The sequence below is a fragment of the Musa acuminata genome, chromosome BXJ2-8, assembly GCF_036884655.1.
Source record: "Musa acuminata AAA Group cultivar baxijiao chromosome BXJ2-8, Cavendish_Baxijiao_AAA, whole genome shotgun sequence".
NCBI classification, from domain to species: Eukaryota; Viridiplantae; Streptophyta; class Magnoliopsida; order Zingiberales; family Musaceae; genus Musa; species Musa acuminata.
This window is the reverse complement of record NC_088345.1, coordinates 51,188,047-51,210,500: the sequence shown is the minus strand read 5'-3', so window position 1 is coordinate 51,210,500 and position 22,454 is coordinate 51,188,047. Positions and strand designations below refer to the sequence as shown.

The following is a 22,454-nucleotide window of genomic DNA, read 5'->3' as shown; positions in this document are numbered from 1 at the left end:
TTGTTCTTTTGCTATGATGTCACTCAAGATATTATGACAAGAATGGAGAGGATGCTGAGACCAAAATTGTCGCATTCTAAATTGGCTCACTGAGATGAGCAAAATCCAAGAATACTCTGAAGACTGCTATGGTTAATCCTGCAGGGATTATGCAGGTGATGAAACCTGATGTTAAGTAGAAGGGTGTTTTTTGCTGGGTGAAGAACTTTATATTTGTTCTTTCTGTTCCATAGAAATTAATCTATTTAGATATCAGATTTCATTGGGTTAGAATTCAGGAATTTGGCTGTTTACTTCTTGGCTTTGGATCGAACATCGAATCTCATCCATCCCCCATGTGTTGCTTCATATTAAATGGTCTCCATTGACAGATCTTATCGTCTATGGAGCCAAATCTTTGCACATGCAAGGAGGTAATGGTTGACTCCCTTTGCCACAGGCTACGATCTGACTTAGAACACAAACAAGATACAGTGAAACCATAAGGATTGAGCACCGAACTCTCTCTAATGGTTGACTTTAACGTCCTTCGATGCATATATATATATATAAATAAATAAAGAGAGAGAGAGAGAGAGAGACGGGGGTGGGGGGGAGTTATCGATCACAGGTGAAGAGGAGACAGCAGGAAGAAAGGAAGCACAGCAGAGGTGGTTTAGAGGATGGAGCACGGGTTGGGTTCATCGTACCACACCACCACAGCCTTGCAAGCGGTGCAGCAGGAAGGCAAAGGCTTGCTTGGTTCCTTCTTGTCGTCCTCCTTCTTCTCGTCCTTCTTCTCGTCCTTCTTCTCCTTGTCGGGTTCTCCGACGCTAACGACCTGCGCAGGCCGATTCTTCTTCCTCAGGGCCTTGACGATGAGCACCACGTCGACGTCCCCCACCACCGTCGCCGTGCTCTTCTCCGCGTCCATCGTTATCGACACCACCCCTGCATGCAGTCAGATTATACGTAAGACAGGATCAAACGCAGCACGCATGCAGACGGATCGGAAACCTATTCCTCCTCCACTGCCCACCATGGAATTTGGAGATGATGGTCATGATGCAGCTCTTGCACTTGCCGCACATGATGCTGACCTTCAACACGATCTTCTGCAGCAATCGGAAAGCCACAACAAATCACAACCATAATCATATGATCGACATGGAAGCCTAAGATTGCTTCGGCCATCAGTTTACCTTCATGATGACACCGCGAACGCTGCAAGACGCAAGACCAGTAGTGCTGTTCCCAATTCCCCAAACCAAGACGAAGCCTATATATAGCTAAGCTGCATGTGCTACTACTTGTTCTATGTATGTATGAAATGATCAATTCAATATCGAATGATTGCTAATGTCAATTCAATGTTGAATAATCGTCGCCACTCATCAATATCAAATGATCCATTGCAGCTTCGTGTGAACTGCTACGAGTCAAAAACTGCGTGCTAACGAAAATAGACGCCACAAAGCACAATAGTTATGACGTCGAAATCCTTCCTCACACAAGTAAGACACACAAAATACCATCATCTCTTAGTCAATGTGTTTCTTTTTGCACCACAATAGCAAAATTCCTATAGCTACGTCAAGATTTATTCCTAAGGTGATGTTCTTATTGATTTGATAGTCGTAGATTAATATCTACATGCTACTAAGGTAACTCAGCTGCAGTAATAGATGTCACAAAAGGAACCCAAGCAGACTTTATTTGGATGAATTAAGAACGATTGCAAACGGAAATCTAAGTGCGAGAAATGGGATCACAACACGAGAGAGGAGAAAGAAATCTAAATACTGATACTATATACGATAAAAAGAACAGGAGATCGATCGAAGTCAACGATCCTTCATCTCCGAATTATCAACCCATATCATTTTGCCTCAGTCGACCGCTTAACCTAAACTAACCCAAACTCGAAATCCTAATTTAATGCAACAACATTATATTAACGTAAGAAAACATTTGTCGTTCTCATTGCCGTCCGCATGAATTGCTTCGAACACATGGGAGAAGTTCTTCTCACACACGCACGTTGAATCATGACTGGCTTCAGTTGATGTGCTCGTCTCTCCTACCGGAGAACAGATCACAATCAGATGGTGGATAATACAAACTTTAGTGTCTCGTATGCATCACGACGGCGGCTATGTGATTAAGACATGTACGTATGTATGTATATATATATATATATATATATATATAGGTGAAATTATTTGGATGATCCTCCGATTCTACTTGTCGATTCATGTCGATGAACAAACGTCTACTCGCGTCAAACTAGTCTTCGTTCAATGTAATGTTCAAATCCTTTAGCTGTCCATCACAATCACAAGCAGGTGAACCGTCATCAAGAATCATAAACCTCCATGCAGCACCCTGATCGAACAGTAATTATCGAATACAAGACTTCCAAGGAAGACTGATTGGTTAATCAATTTCACTAAATATTCTAAATCTATTGAACTATAGAGGGGAGAATAACTATGATATAATATCTTTAAATTTTGATTTATACAGGTTTTGTTCATATTAATTTGGATAATAATTGAATTGGCATATGGATGGATGGATGGATAATCCTAAGTTTCTTGTTTCAAAAAAATAAGTTGATTAGGAATTTGTCAATTCCATGGGATGATGAGCAGTAAATCTGACACAAGATTTTGAGGATCGAATCTGAAATAGCAGCCAAAATAAGGAGATGCGGGAGAGATGTTAAATTTGAAATGATGCTTCCTCCACAGTTCCTTTACTTGACTTTGTCTTAGATTAATCTTTTGAAGCTGTACTAAGTTTCTTCTTATATCCAACTAATATTGACCATCGGCTGGTCTTCTCTCTAAAAGAACACCAGCGAATCTTTTGACCATTCTACTACTGTTCGAATGCATGTTTCCAACTGGCATTTGGTGTCATCTGTGAGAACAAAAGAGTCTTACGGCCACTGAGTCGAGAAGATCTTCCGCGAATCTAAAAGGTCGTGGTTGTAAGGCCTTCTTATCGGTCACATAATGCACGTATCCAACTGGCATTTGGTGTCATAAGGGAAGATCTTACTCGAATCCAAAAGGATGTGGGTTGATGGCTTTTTTAATGTGCAATTAATCGGCCAAATGATGGATGAGCAGTGAGTACGGGTGTTGAAAGAGATGGGAACCGAACAATCAAGATTCAAATCGGATTAAATTTTATAGAAATGATTCGATTAAAGTAATAAGATACTTTGAATCGAAATTATTTTTCATCTATCTAATTAAATCGGTTGAAAAATCGATTAATCGATTTTTAATTTTAAATTATATATATATATAATTAAATTTAAAATTAAATGAATGGATTTAGTTTAATTGAACTAAGTCAGAATTTTTTTCTAATTGGATCTATATTTTTTTTTAAAAAAATTATATCACAAATATTATTTTAAATATTTTAAATAATTAAATTTAAAATATTAAATGATTACTAAATTATGTTTGAAGAACGACTCAAATAGGAATCAAATCAAGTCAATAGTTATTTGAAACAAATTAAAGTGGAGGGTATATGGGGTTTCAAACCAACTAAATATGAAAAAAAAACACTAGATTTCTTAGTATAATGATTAACATTTTAGATTTAAAGTCAAATGACCAAAGTTTTAAATCTTGATGGACTATTTTTATTTTTTATTTTATCAATCGAAAAGTGATGGATCTAATAGGAATCAAAATAGATGGTTCCACAACTCAATTACGATCACTCTAACGAGGAACAAGATAAAAGATATAAAATATGATAATATTTAAATAAAATTTTATTTTATCCTTTATCAAAAGTATATGTAAATATTCGATGATATTTTTTTTTCTTTTATCTTCAATATCCATTTTATAAAATTATTTCAGTATTCTCATCTCAACTATACAAACTTCCCTACCGAATATATATATATATATATATATGTATTCTCATCTCGGCTATACAAACTTCCCTACCGATTATATTATATATATATATATATATATATATATATAATAATTGGATAGGAAGAACGTTCAGATCGTTAAATACGTGGTCAGATTTTGGAACAAGTAGGTTAAAATCAGCCAGCATTCTACATGTTGTCATTCCTATCCAACATGGGGTGTGACACAATCGGCTCTTATCAAGTCGGTTCGGACCATATCCAAGTAATGCCCAAATCCGAACACCTTTCAGAACAGCGTAGACTTTTGATATTTGTGAGATTACCTAATCAAATCGTTCAGATGACATCGAAAGTATCTCTTCAGTGTTTTTTCAAAAAAAAAATAAATTTAGTATTACTTTGTACTTTTAGAGGACATTTATTATGTCTTTTCATTATAAAGATGAAATATTCCTTTAAAAGATAGATATCAAAATTAAATTGGTCGATGCAATTTTATCTATCTTTACAAGAGGGAAGCAACTTTCATTAATTACCAAGAAAGAAGAAGAAGAGAGCTTACTATGACACCATGACTTCACCTTCTTTCAGGTCCTAAACATAAGGATCTAAGTAAGAATCACACGTGTGTGTAAACTAAGAAGCCACCAAAGCTTGTTGGGTCGATCAGTTCATTAGCAATGCTACCTGTGGTTTGTTTACTCAACATGGTGGTTTGGGATTGGAAGAGAACTTGTGATCCATCCATATGTTGATGCCATGCATGGTTGCTTTCTCCCCTCTCTGCCCTCCTACAATACACTAAGCTAAACTTACAAGCCAAGAACCAAATCTCATTATCAGCTCTCCTCCATCTGCTTAATACTGCAAGTTATTACCTAATGGCTGATGCTATTTTCCATCTGAAGATGAGATCCCTTACAAGCTAACACAGAGAGAGAGAGAGAGAGAGAGAGAGAGAGAGAGAGAGATTCATATTTATGTTGGGAGACTTGTCATTATTTATTCATGCCAATGCCACGTATACTGCTGCTTTCTTACCTCTGTCCATGTTTCTTGGCTCGTGGAGGACCATTTCATGCCTTCTTTCTTCAGTATCACATCACACCTTCCCCTCTTATAAATACCATCATCTCTCTCTCTCTCTCTGTGTCTCCTTCTCGGCCAACAAGACAAGTCTTCAACAGCGGCAGCAGCAGCAGCAGCAAGCTGGTGGCATGGGCAAGTCTTCCCTCCTCGTATGCTTCTCCCTCTTCCTCGTTCTTCCTCCCTGCCTCGCTGCGGACCCTGACCTGCTCCAAGACATCTGCGTAGCAGATCTCAGCTCGAGTAACGAACACTTCACTCCCCTCTGTTTCAGTGGAAGATGATGTCTTGCGTCCCATCGAACGAGATTGTATTCGTGCTCTCGAACGCTGACTTGTGTTGCAGACGTCAAGTTAAATGGCTTCGCGTGCAAGCCAGCCGCGAGCATCACAGAGGCGGACTTCTTCTTCAGGGGCCTGGCCGTGCCCGGCGACACCACCAACACTACCACGGGCTACCTCGTGACCGCTGCCAACGTCGAGAAGATCCCCGGGCTCAACACCCTCGGCGTGTCCTTCTCTCGCGTCGACTTCGCCCCCGGCGGGCTGAACCCGCCCCACACCCACCCGCGCGCCACCGAGATCGTCTTCGTCCTCGACGGCACCCTCGACGTCGGCTTCCTCACCACCGCCAACAAGATGGTGGCCGAGACCATCACCAAGGGCGACGTCTTCGTCTTTCCCCGCGGGCTAGTCCACTTCCAGAAGAACAGCGGTGCGGTTCCCGCCGCCAGCATCTCTGCCTTCAACAGCCAGCTCCCCGGCACCCAGTCCATTGCCGCCACACTCTTTGCGGCCAGTCCGCCGGTGCCCGACCATGTCCTCACCGAGGCCTTCCAAATCGGAACCAAGGAGGTGGAAAAGATCAAGAGCCGCCTTGCACCCAAGAAAGCAGCAGAAGAGGCGGTTAACTGAGTCTACTGTCTTTAATTACTGGAATGTGGTCGGCGGCATAACGTTTGTTCATTGTTCATTCAATCATTAGCTAAATAAGATTTGCTGCAGCTCTGAAGCAATGATTCCATATCAAATGCAAGAGGGATCACCAAAACAAACACTAATGAGCCATTCATTCTATGTCTCCTATTCTGGAAATTCAAAAGGATTTCCTATAAATTCCACCAGCACACAAGAACAGAGGTGATAAAGACAACAATCATGGTAGACTTTTTACTTCAAATGGGGGCTTTACTCAGGTCCATAGTAATCATCATCACTAAGCCATCAAATGAAATGGGTGATACCTTTATGCATGCCCCAGAAGAGAGACAGCAGATATCTGATCAAAAGGGCCTGCTTTTGCTGAGACTGAGAGGATCCTCCACCACCACAATATTTCATGCATGGCTTGAGCATTTGGTTCTCTGATTTGTATCAGTTCATCCCCAGATTGCATCAACCAGTAAAGAGGGAAACTTGAGTTTTCTGTGATAGGTTTTTCCTTCAATATATAATAGGATGAGTATTTTGTCTTCCAACAATTTGTTTGATCATTCTAAGCTTCCATATAATCACTATAAAATTTTCTTTCTTTAAAAGAATATATATACATACATTTATGGTGATTCTATCAAAACCATAAAAATGCTGCCATCATACTTCTCATGGAGTATCATTTCTAAGTCACCTAAAACACAATAAACTTGGATTCGATTAACTACCGTTGCAAAATAGTGTCAATACACAGTACTTTATCAAAAGATACATAGTCTGCTCTATATTAAATAAAATATTATGATTATGATCATCTCAAGGTTATGATAACCATAATGTTTCAAAATTATTTCAAGGTCTAACTATCAAACATTAATCCTTTTGCCAACAGATCCTAATGATGTTTTCAGAAGCTTGTAACAAATGATGCATGGTACAAATAAAAAATCTAAGTTTAGTTCAAGCTTTATGTGAAGGAAAACTTCATTTTGTTAGTTAAATGCACAATTCACAAGGGAAACAAGCACATTCTCTACAACAGAGCCTCCCATAAAATTCTTGATATGACATAACAAGATAAATCATGTACTAACAATGAGGCATTAGAGGAGAACAGTATTCATGCTAGATGACCATCCAAATTCTGGAGTGATTCCTTGAGAAGCCTTTGTGCCTCCTCTCTCCTCCTGTAAAAAGTTAGATCCAAGAAATCAATTAGTCCACAAGATTACAACACACAAGTTTTTCTCAAGAGACACAAGCTTGAAGAAATTTTGGTATCTAATGAACTAAGAATTTGATATACCTTCCAATTACCACGGTTACCATTACATAGTGTTAATTAGTTAAACGATGCTGCAAAGTAAAATCTTAACTATGCCAGGTTGATGATCATCAAAATGTCCACAATTATATGGACTTGCCCGATTAAGTGCTCCTCCCCATTGTTTGCACTTTAATGGCATATGTTGCCAACATCATGCATATCACAACGACAACAGAATCTCACATAGCTTAATTTTAAGAAGATATCAGCAAGCATTGCATTAGTTAGAGAAAGGTTTATCATGCTTATCATTTAACATGAAAAATTAGATCAGGTAATTGAGAATGTTAAATAACATCACAGCTCAGATACCACACCATTTTTTTATCTTCTTTAGGCACCTAACAACAAATAACTTGATGTTTAGATGGAAATCCTGGATGTTATGACTTAAACAATAAAACCTATCTGTTTATCTTCTATGAACTTATATCGTCTGAAGGAATATTTTAGATAAAGTTCATATCGAGTTACCAAACAGTATAGAGAGCAGTTTAGAAAATAAGTTCATAGTTCTCTCTCTCTCTCTCTCTCTCTCTCTCTCTCTCTCTCTCTCTACCTACATTTTGTAAGCAACAATGATCCCTTGTAATCTTCAACAAACAAAAGACCTAAAAGATTTTGCCATAAAGATAGAAGGGAAATTGCTTAGGTTTTCCATTTAACACATCAAATAAATGTTATTTTATTCTCCATATGGTGTGGCAAGTATTTGCCAAATGGAAGTTATTTAAACTTATCAAAATTAAGTTCAACAATTTGAGGTCATCAAAATTAAGGTAAACAAAATTACTTTTGAGAAAGACAACAAAGATGTCTAACCCTTGCTAACTAATGTTGGAAGCCCTCCAAAATTTTCTGTACCCAGCTATTTTTGGATTATTTATGATCAATTGGTTATGAACAAAAATAAAACAACATCCTCAGAGAGAGAGAGAGAGAGAGTATATCAACATTTTATGTTGAAATACAAACCTTTTGATATCCTCTATTGCTTGCTTCCTCTGTTGTATCTGACGTTCTAGAATGTGAATGAGTGTTGCTCTCGCCTAAAAGTAAAACATCAAAATAACAACACTGAGAGCATGAAGAAGATTCCATTGAGAATGGTAAAAGAAATAATCTGAAAAAGATTTTGCAGTTGAGTTTGAGCATCTAATCATGTACCTGATGAGGACGCAATGAATTCAGAAGATGATGCAAGTTCTTGAAAATAAGAGAGATGTCTTCAACTCTACGTGCGTATTGAGACGGTCTCTCAACTAGAACATCTGCTAACTCGAGAATATGCAGTTGAAGCTCTCTATTGAGGGATGTTAATTCCCGCTTGAAGTCTGAAATAAAAAATAATATATCCAAGAAACTAGTCCAAAATCATAAAACAACAAGTGCAGAAGAAACAGGAAAAGATTCTCATGTATAAAATGGTCACAAAAGAAATCTGACAAAAACTATGATCATGACAAAGAGATGATACAATTATCAATTACAAGGTATCATAAAATTGCTCCACAAAATAAAGCACATCATTGAAGAAAAAAATAGATGTGTTACCACTAGATTAAAATATGCACCATAACAAATTCCCACAACAAGATCACAGCTTTAGCTATTGCATGTGCGTCCTGCCAGACAAGAGAACTCCAAGTAGCACGGACATTATCTAAGCAATCTAGACTTTATCTAAGCAACCTAGACTAGCAATCAGTAAATTAACATCCTTATAACAGTTCGACAATAAAGTAGGATATGATATTTTCACATCATTAAAAAAAATATCAAGATGTTACATATGCATGTGCACTATGAAGTGGCCCCACAACCTGCATATCATTTACATCTTTTAAAACCTTGTCTTCATTCTCTATAAAGATCAAATGGAGAATTTACAAAATAAGTCACAACGGTCAACTAATTCTAAAACTGATGCTATCTTTAGGCCCTCAACATGTGACGAACCTTGAAATTTTAAGCTTCAGAATCAAGCTTGCTTCAAAATAAAACTTAAAGTTCCAATTTATAATGTTGAAAATTTTCAGCATTCAGTTCTTACAGCGGTGTCCATTTTTACAGAATTATTCTAGAGGAGATCAAAAGACATTAATTATTCCTAAAAGTGTATTGCAATATTTAAACACTCCAATTTGTCCATGAAAAGTTGAAATTAACAACGAAGCTGCACAAAAATCATAGTTCCTCTATGTCGGTGGCATTATCTTTTGCTACTTGACACTGACAAATTAAACCCTTTATTTCTTCTGCTCTCAATGACCCACTTAATTAGGAATTTTGTAGACATCTGTTAGTACAATTTTAATATTTAATTGCCAAAAAATAAACCCTTTCATATAAACCTATTTGATTCTTGATTTCTTTTTCCTCGGATACTAAAATGCATTTAGCTGAATAGCCAATACCAACAAGAAAAAGAAAAGAGGCATAAGTAATACCAATGGTGGGGCCTTTGGGGTAGAGCTGACGTACTCCCTGATCCTCTAAGCTCGGCAGCACCACATCCGTCTAAGATGCCACGATCGCCAAAAGAGAAGAAAAAAAAAATGTTATCATGATGGAGCTGCATTAACGGAACCCTAATACGAGGGCGAAGATGAAGGGGAGAAAAAAAGAAAGAGGGAAAAGAAGATATTTACAGTGTAGGTGGCGCCGAAGAGAGGGTAAGTTCCCTGGACGGGCGGGGGAGGTTCGGGAGCAGACTCGGGATCCTCAAGATAGTCCTTGTACAGGCGATAATACGGAGGAGGTGGCGGATATGCCGACGATGTTCCTGTTGCCATCGACACCTTTCTCCCTCTACTCTTTCCCCAAGCAGTTGCTGCTCGCAATTGGGAGCTTCATCAACAATAACAAGGATATTTTGGTAACTAGGGCATCCAAGCTTCAAGGGAAAAAAAAAAATGAAATTTCGAACGCAATCGGAAACACACTGCCGATAATCTCTTGGGAGGATCCATTTCTGGAATAAATATATGAGGGAGAGAGAAGAAGCGATCGGAAGGGGGCGAGTAAGATCGGGGCGAGCGGGATTACCGGGCTACGACAGCGTGCGCCGGACTGCCGCTGTGGTGGTAGCTGCGATCGGGAAGGAGAGTGGGGGGAGACTCGGAACCGGAGCAAATGGAGGACTGGGATTTGTTGAATAGGGCTACGAGTTGCTATGGACGGTCATGATCACATGACATTTACTCGTATGAGTACAGGGTTCATTATTTTAATTAGGGAAAGAAAAGCAAAAAAGAAAATTAAAAGTACACAGAATATTGCGTAATAATTATTACTGATACGATCACAACTTATACAGTTGGTCTATTATCACACTGATGAAAAATAAATAATGATAATATTATTTCTTCTTAATTACATTTTTAAGATTAGGATTTGTTCATTATATCGGACTCGAGTGAATATAATATATATCATGCATGATAATATAATTTATGATTAAGATATTTTAAATATTATAATGTCACAGGAAAATCCAAAAAATATGTCGAAATATTAGGGAGGATATAACATCGGATTCCATGTCGGAAACGGGCGTAATCAATCCGGCTTTGACCAGCGACTGGTTTTCTACCACGTATAAACCATACCAAACCGCTGCACTGATCGTTAGCCAATCAATCTCGTCAAAGCGTCGAAAGGAGGAGAAGTGCCTCCTTTGTGTTCGAGCAAATGCTGTAGATAAGATGTTGACGGAACAACGGGGTGAGAGCTCCGCGGACTGGGCTGGGGAAGCGGGAGCGCGTCAAGGATGATGTTTCCGCGGCTGGAAGAGCACGAGCAGTCTCCCCCTCCAATCCCATTCCTCTTGGACTTTCATCTCTCTCTACCTAAGACTTCACTCGATATTATTCCCACCTTATCTATCTGGGATTAACCTCTTTCCATACACCCCACTCATCTCCCTCTCGGTTACCTCGTCGCCCTCGTTATTCATCTCAACGCTGCTTCTACAGGTTCCAGCTCTCTCTCTCTCTCTCTCTCTGGTTTTGTTTTGAAGATGGACATGGGGAGAACACCATGCAGCAAAAGGGTGCAAGTATATTATTAGCCCATGATATGTGAAACTGTGTGTAAATCTCAATTCATGCACATGATTCACATATTTGTAGGAATTATATAATCTTATATCTCTTTTCACCCCATAGATGTGTTCTATCTTGTCTATTTTCTTCCTTACTTTTCATCCCACAGATAACTCTAACCATAGGTTAAAGATCAAAGAAGTTTGTTGATAAGAACTGTAGTTATTTACTTGCTGAATTTTGGATTCCAACATGAGATAGGATTTCACTTTTCGTATTCTTAATTCTTCTTCATTCCTAGATCAGGCCATGAACACACCAACATCCCCCTATCTTCATGGAGTCGCCTATCTACATGTAGGTGAAGAAGAATAGATGACTTTTATCTGCCTTTCAATTGCAGATTTAAGTTGTTCTATCTTCATTATTGTCGTGTTGTTGTACTTCTACAGAATTCCTGTAAACACTAGTCTCCAACATTTATACAGATGAAATGAACATAATCTTTATCTTGCACTACTGTCCTCAATCATTTGTCCTAAAAATCATTGCAACATTCAATTATATATTGGTAATCATAAGTTGACTAAGTAACAATTTTGCAGATGAAGATCTTATACCAATCCATTAATCCAAATGGGCAACCAGCATGCCCTCTTAAAGGTTCTGCCATGGATGCCTGTCAACAACGTTTTCAAATGGGTCTGCCTCTGCATGGTGTTTCCTCCCTGAAGGCATACCCATTAAGCTCGTTGAAGAATGCCTCTGTCAACATTGCAGGCAGGGAATCCAGACAAGGACGGCCTTCATATGCTGTATCTGATGTTGGAACCGACCCTGATGCACGCATTGACATATTCGATGGATCCACCAGTAGCATTTGCAATCTTTCTCATTCACTTGTAAACGAACACAAAGTTGGACATGTCGAAAATTGCAACAGGCCGGTGTGCGGCCTGGAGTTTCAGCCCTTAACTCCGAGTTTCATGCATGCTATCATGGAGGAAGAGAAGTACAGTGTGACACAAGATGCCAGCAAAGAGGGCGATCAAAACTCTTCCAAGCCAAGTGATGTTCTTGTCATTTCTGTCTCTTCTGCTGTGAAATTGGATGATAGGCAGATCAATCTCATCTCAAGAAAGATGCAGAGGCTGACAGGGTTCAGAAAATTGAGACTGGAAAACATTGTCGATCCATCGCTGATTGCAGGCTTTGTCATTAGCTACTGTGACGATGGGTCACATATTATTGATCTGAGCGTGAAAGGTCAGTTGGCTATGCTCGCAGCAAGGCTTGAATCCTCAGATCAGAAGAGTGCTAACACAGTTGGAGATTTCCTGACAGCATGAATTGAACTGCATCAAGTAAATACTCACTAGTTAAAACCATGAACTAAGACACTAGGAAGAGGCTTGATCTTGTTCTGTTCAGATCTAAGTTTTTAGTCTAAGAGATGTGTATACTGGTAGGATGTTAACTTTTTTGTGTATTAATAGTAAATATATCAATGGAGTTTCTAATATCCATCAAATGCATGAGATTGCAACACAGACAGGATTTTCATGGGACCAAATGTGTGGAAATATGCATGTTCATTTGGTGGTAGATTTCCGCAGCCTAAAAACTCTTTGCATACACTTTTGAACCCCAATGTAAGATTGGTAGAAATTGAAGTCAATTAGATTCCTACCTACTCGATTTCCCTATCAGATAAAAGCTCTATCCTTGATTAGTTCTTAGCTTGTGATATTATCATGGTTTGATTTAAAGCACAATATCTACCGGTGGAAAATTTTGCATATTTAATTAATTTGTTATATTATGTTCTCTCTAGATAACATATTTGCTTCTTGCTTACTATCGCACTGGACTTGCTTAGATTAGTTAGTGTTGCACATCATAAATTAGGCACCTTTGTTGATCTATTAGATTATCCCATGCCCATCTGAGAAAATTAGTGTTCATAAATTTATCCTATTATAATCCCTTCCAAGGAAAAGCCCACTACAATGAAGATCAAAACATAGTGTTTTAGGCATAGTCAATGTTACAGATTTCAGCTCTGATTGATCCTAATTGACATATACCAAAAGCATCGACGATCCCATCTGTCAGAAATCTAAACTAATCATGCAAGGTATCTAGACATTGTAGACATACTATACTACAGAGCAGATGAAGGATGAAATTTAGTAGTGCACCTTATAATATGCCCACTCTTGTTGGCCACTGGAGATATTGTGACAGTCCTAGCAATGGGTGGGAAAAAAATGTTCCTAGCACAGGACCTGCTGAAGAAGAGAGAAAACTTGTGTATGCTCTCAGGAGCTGTTCTCCCTTGTCATTCCCATGTCCCACCCTTCTGCAAGAACTTTTGTTCCTTGTGCAAGCCTAGCCAAGGCTGTATCAATAACACTAGGACTGGTTCTAATTGTCAAACAAAAGATACATGAACATTAATGGAACATTCATATTTTTGAAACTTCCTGTCATAGTATCTTATTAACCTAAAACCTAAAATCACAACCGCGAATACCAGATAAACATCTTAATTAGTTATTTTTGTTATGCCACTTCTTTATTTAATGCCCCATAATGTGAAGTATCCATTTGTTGAACTGACCGAATGTTGGTTCATAAATGAAATACAGAAGAGGATTGATCGACCAAATTGAATGTCAGTTGGCGCTAGAGGTGGTAATAATATGGATCTTCTGAGACAAAGGTGTCACGAAAAAACAGGCTAAACAGACAACCAAATCCTCAAAACACTCTCAAACCCTAAACCAAATGCTTCTGCTCTACTTGGCCTACACTTCATAAACCATATGATATCTTGTCTAGGTCTGGTGATCCGTACATGCTTAGTCCATTGAGAAACTAGGTAGGTCCAAATTCAATCAAATAAACTGCACGTGAATAAAATATCATTTAATCTGTTCAGAGGAGCCTTACTAGGCACACCCCTAGTACATTGCAGGAAATGTTTGAACTGAAATTGGATAGTCATCTTATGGGTTCGAATCTATGGAAGAATTTCACATCTGAGCAAGATATGGAAGAATTTTGCATCTAAGCAAATCAGCTTACGGGTTCGGTCAAGGCTCCCTGGTTGGACATCTTCTCTAGTAAGGCATCATCTTGGTCGGGCTTCTTGATCAGCTTTCTAGATCTCACTTCACTCTAGACGAACTCCTACCCAATTCCAAATGTGACAACATTAGAAAAATGAGTTGGATTGGGTCAACTCCTCCATGCTGAGTTGATGACCAAAATTAACATTGATAAATTTTTATGGTAATATTTTAATTAGAAGAAAATGATTCACATAATAGCTTGCAAAACAAACACAATTTTCACAAAACCAAGGCATGAAGAGACATTATATAATAGATACAAATGAAACAATATGAAATTTAAGTCCTGCAAAAGGTCAATTAACGAACACATGATCAACAAGCCTGTGAGATAATTTTTACCAAGGCAGAACGCACTTAGTTCCTATAAGAGGATAGCTTATTTCTTCTCCATATCAATCTTAGTTCTGTTTCTAAACTCTAAAGTAATGTTTCACAAGTAAAAGGTGCTCTTTTTGACTAGTAATAGGATCGTTTAACCCCAACAACTTCTCCCCAGACAAACATGTAGAGGGCCATGATGAATCTTTAACAGGCAGCATTGTACATGTTCCAGATTTGAACTACATAGGAATTGATCTAAATTGCACAAAACAAGGATTTAGATGGGAAGGAGAAGCATACGATGGTGCCACAAATTTCCAGCAGCGCCGCCTGCCTTTCTCCCGATTTCTTATGGTACTAAGCAAAGCACGTTGAGGATCGCGTCCTTGTGACCTAAAGAGTGAAATCAACCAAGGGAAAATGTGAGAACGGAAAATTAAGAATGACTAAACATTCCCGAAAGGATTTCGTTGGCGCTGCTGCTGTAGGGAACGAGGGTAGAACTCACCTAAGGGTTTGGGAAGCTCCATCACTGACCGGATGATGCCTGGTTCAGATTGTTAGCATAGCGCCTTGCCGCGGGCCCAGCAGAGGCGGATCGGTGAGATGTGTTCGACGGGGACGATCACCCAGTCCCTGGAACCCTTGCTGCTGCGGTGCCGGTGGCGGTGGATGGCCGGCAAGCTTGCCGTGGTCCATCAAGAAGACTAGCCGAATAGAGATGGATCGGAATCGATGGAGAAGAATCGGGTTCGGTGGAAGCCCACCGCGGACACGTAGACGCAAAGGTGGCTGTTGTTGGACGAGCGCTTAGTTTGCCCACGCAACGAGGAGTCCAACCAAAGATTCGGGTTCCGGTGGCCCACGGGAGACGCAAGGCCGAGAGGCGTCGACCGCAACCCCGTGTGAGCCCAACGCGTGCGGGCACGTGGACAACCGTTTCCCATCACACACCACGGATAAAAGATTAAACAGCCGTTTCCAAACAGCATAATCAACCATAAAAAACTTGCCACCTCAGCATGAACCAGAGGGTCTTTCGTATCAAAGACAGGAATTGGATTTCGTCGTTTGTAGCTGATCGTGTGGGCATGGCCACGTTGGATGCGATAGGAGGAACGGGCGCCGTCCACGGAAGCAAAGCGTGGGAGATTGGGATTCGACACCGCTACCCGCCCCGGTTCTCCGATTCCGTCTCGGTTCCTCATCAGTAGTATAAAATCGTTGGTATCAAAAAAGGACCGAGAGGGTGGGTGGGATCGATCTCACCTCTCTTTCCGGCGATTCTCGATCACCGCGACATCGAAGCGCAGTTCGATTCAAGATCGACCCATGGCGTCTTCGACCTGCGCCTTGGAGCTCCGAGCGGCGGGGTTGGCCGGTCAATTTCCGGCGGTAAGGAAGCAACGAAAGGGTTCTTCTCTCTGCCTTCTTCTGGCAGGCACCAAGTCCCGGCGGCGTGATTCTTTTCTGGAGATAAGCAGAGGCACACGAGCCACCGTGAGGGCCGCCCAAGCTGTGGGGCACGACAGGACGACGGCGCTCCCCTTCTCCGCCGTTCCAACAGGACAACTAGCGCTGTCGGCTCCTGCAGCGGTGTACATGAACAAGATGGAAGAAGGGGGGAAGGTTGTCACCCCCGAGATGCTGGATCGGTGGATGAGGGAATCAATCGGAGAGGTAGCGATCGCTCCTCGATCCCTTCTGTTTCTTTCGTTCTCCTTTTTCTTTGATTCCGCTAACCTCGTGGAACCAATCAATGTAGATTGTGCGGAACATCGGCAAGGCGCCCTTTCTCATGCACATCTTCTCCGACGGAGGCCGAGGGGGCGCCGCGCCGGCGCTGCGGCTGGAGAAGGAAGCGGCGTCGCCACAGATCTGGCGGCAGATCAAGAAGCGGTGGGACAAGGAGGGCCGCACGCCCGACGCCGTGATCCTGGTGGAGGGGCTCGAAGAGGGAGAGATGGAGGACGGCACTCGCGTTGAAGAGGCCGCGGTCGGCGTCGTCTGCCGCAGCGTCCCCCGGACGTGGGGCCTGGTGGTGCAGGGGCGGGGGATGGACTGCGTCGCGTGCTACATCCTCAACATCACCCGGGTGATGTCGTCGATGGGCTTCTGCACCCACTTCTGCCTCGTCCGTGCCAAATGCTTCGGCGAGCCGGCGGACGTGCAGCTCAGGAACGTTTGGTTGCAGGGGAGGTAGATGGCGCGCCCACTCACCGGTGGTGATCGCTGCATCGGAGCCGCCAAAGACGAAGCCTTATTTGCTTGTATTATTATTATTATTATTATCATTCCCCTAACAAAATTCGGCAAGAAATATTATTTTTACTCATTGCTTTTATTTAGATTCAGAAATGGATTCTACTATATTTTTTTAAAAAGATCTCAATATTGTTTCGTTGCGGGACCCACATGGGGCCGTCTGATTTCTCCAATCGGTACGTAGGTACACAAGGGGTATATATCAGCGGGTGGAAGAATGTTTTCGGGCAACAAAGACCGCGTGTTCCGCGTTGCGCCGAGGAGTACCCATAATAGGGAAAACAGTAAGCCGCGCCACCCAATATCTACCTATCTGACCATTGGCGAAAATTGGAGGCTGAGAATTGGGCCCCACAGGAGCCCAGTTGACACCGCGTTGACCTAGCTATATTTTTGTCGTGGTGGGGCCGTTTCAATGAATTAATTGCATGGCACGCCAAAATTGGAATCTCTGATGCTTACGATGTCAAAGCTCGAAACGATTAGTCAAATCTTGAGAAGTGTGATAGTTGCATGCTATTAGATGTCACTTGTGAGGGTCATAATAATGAAAAGTAGGTTAAAAGTGCATTACAGTCTTTCTATATTGTACTACAAAGGACTTTGACAAAGATCAAAATTGAAATGTGGTTCATAAATTCTGGTCATACTTTAAGGTTGTCTGTCCACAAAATCAGACCTTAAATGAACGAACAGTGGGGTCATAATTTATTGTCACATTTAAGCATTTAGAGGCGGACGCTCTAAATAGGTTATACAACTTGATGAGGGTAATAATAATGATGGGACACGAACTAACGTCACTTGCTCCCGGGTGACGTCTCCTATGTCACGTAGATCAAGGAGTTAGGGGGTCGCCTGCCTCGGTTTGACCTGACAGCGCCTGGTCGAAATAGACTAAAACGCTGATCGAGGCACGTCGTCATCCTGCAGACCGGTCCTTCATGCAACGCCAATGTCGGTGTCAGACGTTATCCAAGGTATGACCCTACTCCCTGTAAGCGGGCAGATCAGGAAATGGTGACCTTCCCTATAAAACCCTCGTGTTCGGAATGAATGAGAGGAGAGATCAAATAAGAAAAACCTCCTGAGATTATCGATTGACTTGATCGTCGATGGGGTCAGGCCAAGCTCTCCTGACTCGACCTATGTGTGTAGGGACGAAGACGAAGTGCCTCCCACCGAAGGCCTAGGCGAGGGGTCCCCTCCTGGAGAAAACAATGATCCCATCGTGATCGGACCACTGCGGTCGGCTACCTCAGTAGTCTTAAGGGTCGTTCAGGAAAATCTCCAATCATTCAGACTCGAATCCACCCGTATTGACCCGAGGCCACGGTGTAAAGATCGATGTAAAGATGTTGATACTAACACAACCAATAGTAACAATCACTATTAGATTTTTAAGAAGCTTTCATTTATTATGATTCATGTTTAAGTCACCAACACCTGAATCTTCTTGTAGCCAATCAAATTTTGAGACCACCAAAACCAGAATACTAAATATAATAAGATTTTGTATACCTTTCATCCTTCAAATAAGGATTTTTTATAAAAAATATATATGTACATTAGAAAAAAAAGTTGTTGATGTTTTATTTTCTTAAATGTTCAAATGGTCTAATTAGTAAATCGAGCCTAATCTCTTTCATCCAAATTTTATGACTATATTGCAAACCCAATAAATCCCACTCACTCAACGGCCTGCCATTGCATGTGTGTTTGTGTGTGTGTTTTTCCCCGTTCTTGGAATGATCACACAGTTCAAAAACATAGGGGTTTGGGGAAATCGTTTTCATGAAGCCAAATGCCTATTCTGAGACGTAAACATAAAATTGCAAGGGGAAAAGGCCACCATTGATATGGTAAGCAATCTTGTTCCTCACAAACATGTTTCGAGATGTGGATTGGCGATTGAGAGATCAACCAAAGAAGAATAGAAGAGAGAGAGAGAGAGAGAGAGAGAGAGAGAGAGAGAGAGAGAGAGAGAGAGAGAGAGAGAGAGAGAGAGACTGGAATGGAGCTTAATGATTTATAATAAAAATAATTGAAATTTCAAACAAAAACATCGTTTCAAAAAGAATGAGTAACGATAATTTCATTCAAGTGATTTATTTTATTATTTCGTAAATATAATCTATAAGTGTAATGATGATTTATACACTTCGGATCGGATAAAAATTAAGAATGTGTTGAAAAAAATAATTTTTTTATTTTAATATCAAAGAACTTTACAACTTAATGATCCCAATTTAATTAATTTTTTAATTTATCATACTATAAATTATACATGATATATGTATTCTGATTATTTTAATCTTTAATAATGATGTGCCATGATAATTAATATATTATTATTAAATTCACAACTTTCATGTCATAGTTTATGTAATTATGCTATTTTATTATTTACGTTCTTACTGGAGTTATACTGATATCTTTATATTTATAAAAAATTTTAATTTTATTTTACCTCATATGATATTTTTATCAGTAAAATCGATGAATTAAGGAGAAACAAAGTTAAATATTTTAATTTTATAAATATATAGATAAAGCATAAAAATTGGGACGTTAAAAATAACTAATTATAAGAATTAATCTATTAAGTAGTGAGATGTCGGTATGAGTTGATGGCTCAGCCGGAATGGGAGACGATTTGCTTAAGAAAGCGATGTCCTCTTTTGATTCCACGCTCTCCTTTATCTGCCTCGTTTCTACTTCACCTTTCCTCGTTCAAAGCTTTGAACGGGTCAACACCTTTGACTACATATAGATTCCACTTCGGCTGTCAAATTGATTCAGCGAGAAGCCTTTGCACCATGATTCCTTTCTGCCTCTGTAGTAAGATGATGTCGTTTACACACTGTGTTGTTCTCTAAGGTGGCGACTGTCGCATCCATTTGGTGAGGTAGAGGAGCGTCAGCATCATTGCAGGAGAAGAAGTCTGTCATAGTCCCAGAAGAATGTAGTATAGCAGGGTGATCGGAAGAGCTATCAGCATCCCAAAGATAACCCTGCAGATTTCACAGCATGATTAGTGGATACTTGTTGACGAAGAGAGGATCTCTTCGGTCTGGGTTGAGTGCTTACGCGGTGCTGAGGATGGCAGGGTGGAGGTTGTACTCCTTGGCGAAGACGAAGGGCACGATGCCCTGAGGCAGCGCCGCCTACCCAAACAAAAGCATTGCGAGTCAAAAGATCAAACACAAGGTGTGCAAGAAAGATAGACACGACGACGACGGCAGCGGCGAATCGACCGACACCGAAGTCTCCGTCTGTTCCCTTTCCGTCACCATCGAATCAGAAGGTGGAAAAGCAGAGCGCAGAACCTGCACGATGGCGACGTGGAGGAGGGTCCCACGCAGGCCGACGGCGACGGACGACACGGCCATCGTCGCGGGTCCGGCCACGAACCGGATCACCATGGCGAGCGCGGCCACCCTGTTCCCGCACGCTATTATCCTCGGCTGCAGCGCCATGAACAGCCCTGTCGATGATTCCACAGCGCTCAACTGTTAGCCAAAAGAAGGATCACCGGCTACTGCTGTAGAAATAGAATTGGCGGTCTTTGGGAACTCGCCTAAGCTAAACATGGCCATCCCGAGGCCCGCGTCGGAGAGTATGGAGATGGACTTCTCTACAACCTTCGGCATGGTAATGTTCCACCTGCACGCCAAGATTAACGATACCATCGTCATCATCATCATCATCATCATCGACTACGTGCTTGGTGGTGGTACGCACCGGAAGGCGACGAGGGACCAGAGGAGGCCGACGAGGCTGGAGCAGGTGTTGGGATTGCGGACCAGCTTACGCCACACCATGATCAGGATCAGACGGGTCATGACGCCCGCGGGGGGCATCTGGTGTGGCCCTCCGTCGCTATCGGACGGCCCTCCTCCTTCTCCTCCTCCCGCGCCCTTGTCGTTGGCCGCCGCCTCCTCGTCGAAGCCTACAAGCAACAATACAGACATGATTAGGAGGTGGATGTGATAAGAATAATGTCATATTAGTAGTTCAACCTTTGGTGGTGAGGCCGTTAAAGGGCACGTCGGCTGGCACCACCACCGGAATCTCCTTTGCCCCGTGATCGACGTGGTCCGACACCGGCGACGGGCTCGAGCTCCACACGAACATGTGCAGCTCCTTCGCGTCCGCTGCCGCCTTTACCGTCGTTGCTCCCACCCCGGCTCGGTGGTTGTGATGGTAGCTGGGTTGCGGATGGGGCGGCTTCTTCGCCGCGGCTGGGACCTCCGTGGCGTAGTGGTCGTTGTCGAAGCTGGAGTGTAGGGAGTAGATGTCGGCGGGGCCGAAGCTCGACGAGCGGAATGGCGGTGTCGGGGAGGGAAACTCGGCGTTGTTGCAGTTGGATCCCCTGGGGGTGGTGTTCCGGGAAGAGCTGAGGGAGTGGATCTCAACGCCGGTAAGGTTGGACGGCCGGGGGGTCGTCACGGTCGACCTCCTGGACGACGTTGACTTGCGGACGGTGACGTAAATCTTGCCGTCGCCGCCGAATTCTGCAGCGGTCTCGGCAGCCCCGGCGTCGAGCGAGTCGACATCGTGGTCGACACGGAAGGAGACGATGGAGGCGGCGGTGTCGGGGAACTGGTCGGCGACGAGGAGGCGAGCGGCGCGGTACTCGAAGAGGAAGAGCATGAGGGTGTACCAGATGATGCACTGCAAGACGACGACCTGGACCATGAGGGAGCCGGAATAGGGCCCGTACATGGCGACGAGCAGGGGGATGCCCATCACCAGCGTGTTGGGGAGGGTGGAGAGAGAGAAAGCAGTGATGGACAAGTCGAGGGATGAAACGCCGCCAGGGAACGGGCGTCGGCGGAGGAGTTTGGACCAGACGGCCAGGGCCGCGAGGACGAGCAGCTTCTGCAGGGTGTCGGCGACGACGAAGCGGAGGTTCATGGCGTAGGGATCGTTGGTGGAGATGAAGTGGAACGAGAGCAGAGGCACGGCGAAGACGGCCACGAATCGGTTGATGCCAGCGCACTGCTCCGGCGAGAAGATCCCCCACCACCGCACCGATCCGTACGCCAGCACCATCGCCACGTACAGCGGCACCACCGCCACCAGCACCGTGTTCAGGTCGGGCCACGAGATCATTTCTCTGGCTAGCGCTCGCTGCTCAGTTACAGTCTCTCTCTCTCTCGGAGATAAAACACACCCAAAGAAGTGGTGGAGGGGAACGGAGGAGGAGGAGAGTGTGCAATCTATGGATGTCTTCAGACTTCGAGTTGAGGTATTTATAGATATGCAACACAGAGGAAGCCAAAAGCCTCTGATCAGAGCATCTTTACCTTTTTGATAAAGATTTTTAATGAAAATATATGTTTTATTACATACTTCACAATATATATATATATATATATATATATATATATATATATATATATATAGAACAAATTATAAGTTTATTTAAGTTAATCT

At 42.1% G+C, this 22,454-nt stretch overlaps 5 protein-coding genes and 2 long non-coding RNA genes across 8 annotated transcripts; 3 read left to right on the top strand and 4 right to left on the bottom strand.

Moving 5' to 3' along the window:
* Nucleotides 1-469: 469 nt before the first annotated feature.
* LOC135620119 (heavy metal-associated isoprenylated plant protein 36-like) lies at nucleotides 470-1,261 on the bottom strand. Its single transcript, XM_065122793.1, has 3 exons — nucleotides 1,182-1,261; nucleotides 1,019-1,094; nucleotides 470-930 (listed from the first exon to the last, which is right to left on the bottom strand). Exons 1-3 carry the CDS (start codon nucleotides 1,185-1,187, stop codon nucleotides 656-658), a joined length of 357 nt encoding a protein of 118 aa, XP_064978865.1. The 5' UTR covers nucleotides 1,188-1,261; the 3' UTR covers nucleotides 470-655.
* A 3,751-nt stretch (nucleotides 1,262-5,012) lies between these two features.
* On the top strand, nucleotides 5,013-6,065 carry LOC135620117 (germin-like protein 5-1). The gene is made up of 2 exons (XM_065122790.1): nucleotides 5,013-5,224; nucleotides 5,327-6,065. The coding sequence occupies exons 1-2, from the start codon at nucleotides 5,113-5,115 to the stop codon at nucleotides 5,893-5,895; spliced, it is 681 nt and encodes a 226-aa protein (XP_064978862.1). The 5' UTR covers nucleotides 5,013-5,112; the 3' UTR covers nucleotides 5,896-6,065.
* A 789-nt stretch (nucleotides 6,066-6,854) lies between these two features.
* Nucleotides 6,855-10,438, bottom strand: LOC103995913 (mediator of RNA polymerase II transcription subunit 7a). 2 transcript variants are annotated; one of them, XM_009416656.3, is made up of 6 exons: nucleotides 10,289-10,438; nucleotides 9,892-10,090; nucleotides 9,691-9,760; nucleotides 8,408-8,574; nucleotides 8,216-8,289; nucleotides 6,855-7,100 (listed from the first exon to the last, which is right to left on the bottom strand). In XM_009416656.3, exons 2-6 carry the CDS (start codon nucleotides 10,033-10,035, stop codon nucleotides 7,034-7,036), a joined length of 522 nt encoding a protein of 173 aa, XP_009414931.1. In that variant the 5' UTR covers nucleotides 10,036-10,090; nucleotides 10,289-10,438; the 3' UTR covers nucleotides 6,855-7,033. The 2 variants fall into 2 exon arrangements, with proteins under 2 accessions (XP_009414931.1, XP_009414932.1); XM_009416657.3 differs by having other exon boundaries at nucleotides 10,186-10,324.
* A 315-nt stretch (nucleotides 10,439-10,753) lies between these two features.
* Nucleotides 10,754-12,808, top strand: LOC135620115 (uncharacterized). Its single transcript, XR_010489633.1, has 2 exons — nucleotides 10,754-11,217; nucleotides 11,892-12,808. It is a non-coding gene; the product is annotated as an uncharacterized LOC135620115 (long non-coding RNA).
* Nucleotides 11,766-15,853, bottom strand: LOC103995914 (uncharacterized). The gene is made up of 3 exons (XR_672544.3): nucleotides 15,256-15,853; nucleotides 15,048-15,140; nucleotides 11,766-12,641 (listed from the first exon to the last, which is right to left on the bottom strand). It is a non-coding gene; the product is annotated as an uncharacterized LOC103995914 (long non-coding RNA).
* A 93-nt stretch (nucleotides 15,854-15,946) lies between these two features.
* LOC135620114 (uncharacterized) lies at nucleotides 15,947-17,082 on the top strand. The gene is made up of 2 exons (XM_065122786.1): nucleotides 15,947-16,427; nucleotides 16,513-17,082. Exons 1-2 carry the CDS (start codon nucleotides 16,080-16,082, stop codon nucleotides 16,948-16,950), a joined length of 786 nt encoding a protein of 261 aa, XP_064978858.1. The 5' UTR covers nucleotides 15,947-16,079; the 3' UTR covers nucleotides 16,951-17,082.
* A 2,731-nt stretch (nucleotides 17,083-19,813) lies between these two features.
* Nucleotides 19,814-22,220, bottom strand: LOC135620113 (auxin efflux carrier component 3a-like). Its single transcript, XM_065122785.1, has 6 exons — nucleotides 21,035-22,220; nucleotides 20,757-20,964; nucleotides 20,593-20,678; nucleotides 20,342-20,499; nucleotides 20,103-20,179; nucleotides 19,814-20,026 (listed from the first exon to the last, which is right to left on the bottom strand). The coding sequence occupies exons 1-6, from the start codon at nucleotides 22,128-22,130 to the stop codon at nucleotides 19,960-19,962; spliced, it is 1,692 nt and encodes a 563-aa protein (XP_064978857.1). The 5' UTR covers nucleotides 22,131-22,220; the 3' UTR covers nucleotides 19,814-19,959.
* Between the last annotated feature and the right edge of the window lie 234 nt (nucleotides 22,221-22,454).

Coding starts and splice junctions, on each gene's coding strand:
- LOC135620119 (XM_065122793.1), bottom strand. Junction 931..1,018: donor CATCATCTCCAAATTCCATG/GTGGGCAGTGGA, acceptor GACTGCATGCAG/GGGTGGTGTCGATAACGATG.
- LOC135620117 (XM_065122790.1), top strand. CDS start 5,113: ATGGGCAAGTCTTCCCTCCTCGTATGCTTCTCCCTCTTCCTCGTTCTT. Junction 5,225..5,326: donor CGTAGCAGATCTCAGCTCGA/GTAACGAACACT, acceptor CTTGTGTTGCAG/ACGTCAAGTTAAATGGCTTC.
- LOC103995913 (XM_009416656.3), bottom strand. CDS start 10,035: ATGGCAACAGGAACATCGTCGGCATATCCGCCACCTCCTCCGTATTAT. Junction 9,761..9,891: donor TCTTCGGCGCCACCTACACT/GTAAATATCTTC, acceptor GTGGCATCTTAG/ACGGATGTGGTGCTGCCGAG. Junction 8,575..9,690: donor CCCCAAAGGCCCCACCATTG/GTATTACTTATG, acceptor TTTTTATTTCAG/ACTTCAAGCGGGAATTAACA.
- LOC135620114 (XM_065122786.1), top strand. CDS start 16,080: ATGGCGTCTTCGACCTGCGCCTTGGAGCTCCGAGCGGCGGGGTTGGCC. Junction 16,428..16,512: donor TGAGGGAATCAATCGGAGAG/GTAGCGATCGCT, acceptor CAATCAATGTAG/ATTGTGCGGAACATCGGCAA.
- LOC135620113 (XM_065122785.1), bottom strand. CDS start 22,130: ATGATCTCGTGGCCCGACCTGAACACGGTGCTGGTGGCGGTGGTGCCG. Junction 20,965..21,034: donor TAACGGCCTCACCACCAAAG/GTTGAACTACTA, acceptor TGTTGCTTGTAG/GCTTCGACGAGGAGGCGGCG. Junction 20,027..20,102: donor CCTGCCATCCTCAGCACCGC/GTAAGCACTCAA, acceptor TGAAATCTGCAG/GGTTATCTTTGGGATGCTGA.